This window comes from Tinamus guttatus, unplaced genomic scaffold, assembly GCF_059628265.1.
Source record: "Tinamus guttatus ecotype Peru unplaced genomic scaffold, ASM5962826v1 Tinamus_guttatus_pri_ptg000078l, whole genome shotgun sequence".
Lineage (NCBI taxonomy): Eukaryota > Metazoa > Chordata > Aves > Tinamiformes > Tinamidae > Tinamus > Tinamus guttatus.
In genome coordinates this window covers 1,002,194-1,005,613 of record NW_028288612.1, presented here as the reverse complement: position 1 = coordinate 1,005,613, position 3,420 = coordinate 1,002,194, and the positions used below count along the sequence as shown (strand labels likewise).

General features: G+C 74.5%; 1 protein-coding gene across 1 annotated transcript; it reads right to left on the bottom strand.

Annotated features, from left to right (window-relative positions):
* Positions 1-70: 70 nt before the first annotated feature.
* On the bottom strand, positions 71-2,727 carry LOC148595678 (zinc finger protein 783-like; the record flags this gene model as incomplete). The annotated part of the gene is made up of 3 exons (XM_088519986.1): positions 2,704-2,727; positions 928-1,215; positions 71-197 (listed from the first exon to the last, which is right to left on the bottom strand). Coding segments are annotated over exons 1-3 (439 nt in total), but the record flags the coding sequence as incomplete, so codon positions are not given.
* Positions 2,728-3,420: the final 693 nt, after the last annotated feature.

Sequence of the window (3,420 nt, the reverse complement as noted above, 5' to 3'; positions counted from 1 at the left end):
ACGAGGGCTGCCCGGAAAGGCCCGGCCCCGACGCCGGAGCGCGCGGACGCGCGCGGAGCAGCCGCCTTACCCAGGGAGAGCAGCGTCTCGTAGTTGCCCCTCATCACCGCCTTGTACAGGTCCTTCTGCCAGCCGTCCAGCCGCTCCCACTCCTGCTCGTTGAAGTACACGGAGACGTCGTCGAATGTCACCGGCACCTGGGGGCACACGCGGGGCGCGCTCAGCTCTGCGGCGCCGGCATCGGGACACGCGCCCAGTGCCGCCGTCCGCTGCCAACGTCGCTCCCAGCTTCCCAAACCGACCCAGAGCCCCTGGCACCTCCTCAGCGCTCGGCCCTTGCGGCGCCAGCGGGTGCCCCCGCACAGAGCTCGTGAATCCCGGCAAGCCTGGAGGCCTCCGGGAATGATGGGGAGCCAAGGCCTGGTCCCACGGGCGCAGCGCTGGGGTATCCCGGAATCCCAGAAGGGCCGGGGCTGGCAGGGCCCTCCAGGGACCCCCCAGTGCAGCCCCGGCTCCAGCAGGGACACCCAGAGCACGGGGCACCCGGGCGCATCCAGGCGGGTTGGAGATCTCCAGAGCAGGAGCCTCCACAGCCTCTCTGGGCAGCCTGTGCCAGGGCTCGGGCACCCTCACACCAAGGAAGTTCTTCCTCACACGGACATGGAGCTGCCTGCGGTTCAGCCTGTGCCGTTCCCCCAACCATGTGCCCCTGGGAGCCGCTGCCGAGTGCAGCACGGGGGGTGCCAGGGCCAAGGGAGTCACCGCGAGCTCGCAAGGATCGAGGGAGGGTCCCTGCGCGCGCCAGGAGCCGCCGCTCACCCTCTCCCCCTTCCTTCCCGGATCCGGCACTCGGAACCACGGGACACCCGGCTGCAGCGGGAGGTCTCTCAGGACAGCGGGGTGTCCCCGTCCCCGCGCGCCCCTCACCTTGGGCACCTCCCCGCGGCTGCCGGGCGGCAGGCGCAGCAGCCAGAAGTTCCTGTTCTTGAGCAGGTTCTCCACGTTGTCCAGGCGCCGCTGCAGCTGCCCGTAGCCCTGCAGGAGGCTGCCCAGCTCCCCGACGAGGTGCTCGCAGGCCAGCAGGCGCCGCTCGGCGCGCTCCGTGCGGCTGCGCAGCTCCTGCAGCTGCCGGCTCTGCGCCTCCGCCTGCGCCGCGCGCGGCCCCATGGCGCGCGCCGGCCCGCGCTCGCCGCTGCGCGCCTGCCACGGCAGCGCCTGCGGGGACGGGGACACCTGGAGCTGCCGCACGGCCCCGCGCCCCGGCACCGGCCCCAAACGGGCCCTCATCCCCCACCTCCTTGGGCACCGGCCCCGACCCCCTTGGGCCCCTGAACCTGACCCCTTTGGGGTCACTGTCCCCAGACCCCCTTGGGGTCACTGTCCCCATCCCCAACCCCTTTGGGGTCCCTGTCCCTGAGCCCTTGGGGTCACTGTCCCCAGACCCACTTGGGGATCCCCATCCTTGAGCCCCTCGGGGTCACTGTCCCCAGATCCCCTTGGGTCCCCATCCCCGACCCCTTTGGGGTCCCCGTCCCTGACCCCTTTGGGGTCACTGTCCCTGACCCACTTGGGGGTCCCCATCCTTGAGCCCCTTGGGGTCACTGTCCCCAGACCCCCTTGGGGTCACTGTCCCCATCCCCTTGGGGTCCCCGTCCCCGACCCCTTTGGGGTCCCTGTCCCTGACCTCTTTGGGGTCACTGTCTCCAGACCCACTTGGGGGTCCCCATCCTTGAGCCCCTTGGGGTTACTGTCCCCAGATCCCTTTGGGGTCCCTGTCCCTGACCTCTTTGGGGTCACTGTCCCCAGACCCACTTGGGGGTCCCCATCCTTGAGCCCCTTGGGGTTACTGTCCCCAGACCCCCTTAGGGTCCCTGTCCCTGACCCCTTTGGGGTCCCCGTCCCCGGCCCCTTTGGGGTCCCTGTCCCTGACCCCCTTGGGGTCCCTGTCCCTGACCTCTTTGGGGTCACTGTCCCCAGACCCCCTCGGGTCCCTGTCCCGCAGCCCCCCCGGTGCTGGCACCCCCGGGGGTCCTCGCTCCCCCCCCAGGCCTCGGCTGCTCAAGCGGTTCCGCCCATGGGGCTCCCCCCTCCCCCCCCTCCTCCCCCCGGGACCGGCACCTACAGGGGGGGCTCCCCCAGCCCCCAACCAGGAGCCCCCGCAAGGGGCAGCCCCCAGGGGCCCCCTAAGGACCCCCCCTGGCCCCACATCCTCAGGGCACAGGGACCCCCGGGGGAACCCCTGCCTCTGCCCCCCGGCCCAGCACCCCCAGGGGCCTCCCCAGCGCCAGGGACCCGGCACCGTCCCCAGAACCCCAGGATGGCACCAGGACCCCCCCAAAGCCCCCCCTCACCCCCTTAGCCACAGCCCCCCAGCCCCACACGCCCCAAATCCCCCAGGATGGCACCAGGTCCCCCCCCAAAGCCCCCCCCACCCCTTAGCCACAGCCCCCCCGCCCCACATCCCCCCACGATGGCACCAGGGCCCCCCCCAGCACCCAGGGGTGCCCCGAGCCCGGGCCCGGCCCCCCCACCCCCCCTAGCAACAGCCCCCCCCCCCCCCCACATCTCGCCCCACCCCGGGGGGTCCCGGTGCCGCCGCGGCCGGGCCGAGGCTGCCCCGGGGCCGGGGGTGCCGGGGGCGGCGGGGCCGGGGCTGCCCCGGGGGTGCCGGGGCGGCGGGGCCGGGCCCGGGGCGGCGCTCACCTGCGCGGGCCCGCGGCGGGACATGGCCGCGCACCGGCCGCGCCGCCCGCCGGGCCGCCAGGGGGCGCGGGCAGGGGGCGGGGCCGCGGCGGGGCGGGGCGGGGCGGGCGGCGGCGCCCCCTGCCGGCCCGGAGGGGGGCGCGGGGGGAGCCCCCCGGGGGGGACCCGGGTGTCGCCCGGTCCCCGCGTCACGTGGCCGAGCGGGGCCCGCGGGGACAGCGACGGCCCCGGCCGCCCCGGGGGGGCCCCTCGCGCTGCCCCTGTCCCCGTGCCCGTGGGGAGGCCCCGGCGGCCGCCCCTGGCCCCGCTGGGGGCCCCCGGGCTGGGCACGGCCCCCGGGAGGTGCGGAGGCGCTGCGGGAGCAGGGAGTGCGCGGTGCACCCGCTGCATGCACGGTGCAAGCTGTGCGCGCTGTGCGTGTTGTGCCCGCTGCATGCGCTGTGCCCGCTGTGCACGCTGTGCGTGTTGTGCCTGCTGCATGCGCTGTGCCCGCTGTGCACGCTGCACCTGCTGTGCACGCTGTGCGCGTTGTGCCCGCTGCATCCACTGTGCAAGCTGTGCGCGCTGTGTGTGTTGTGCCCGCTGCATGCACTGTGCCCGCTGTGCACGCTGCGCCCGCTGCATCCACGGTGCATACTGCACCGCTGCACCTGCTGTGCCCGCTGTGCACGTTGTGCCCGCTGCATCCACTGTGCAAGCTGTGCGTGCGGTGTGTGT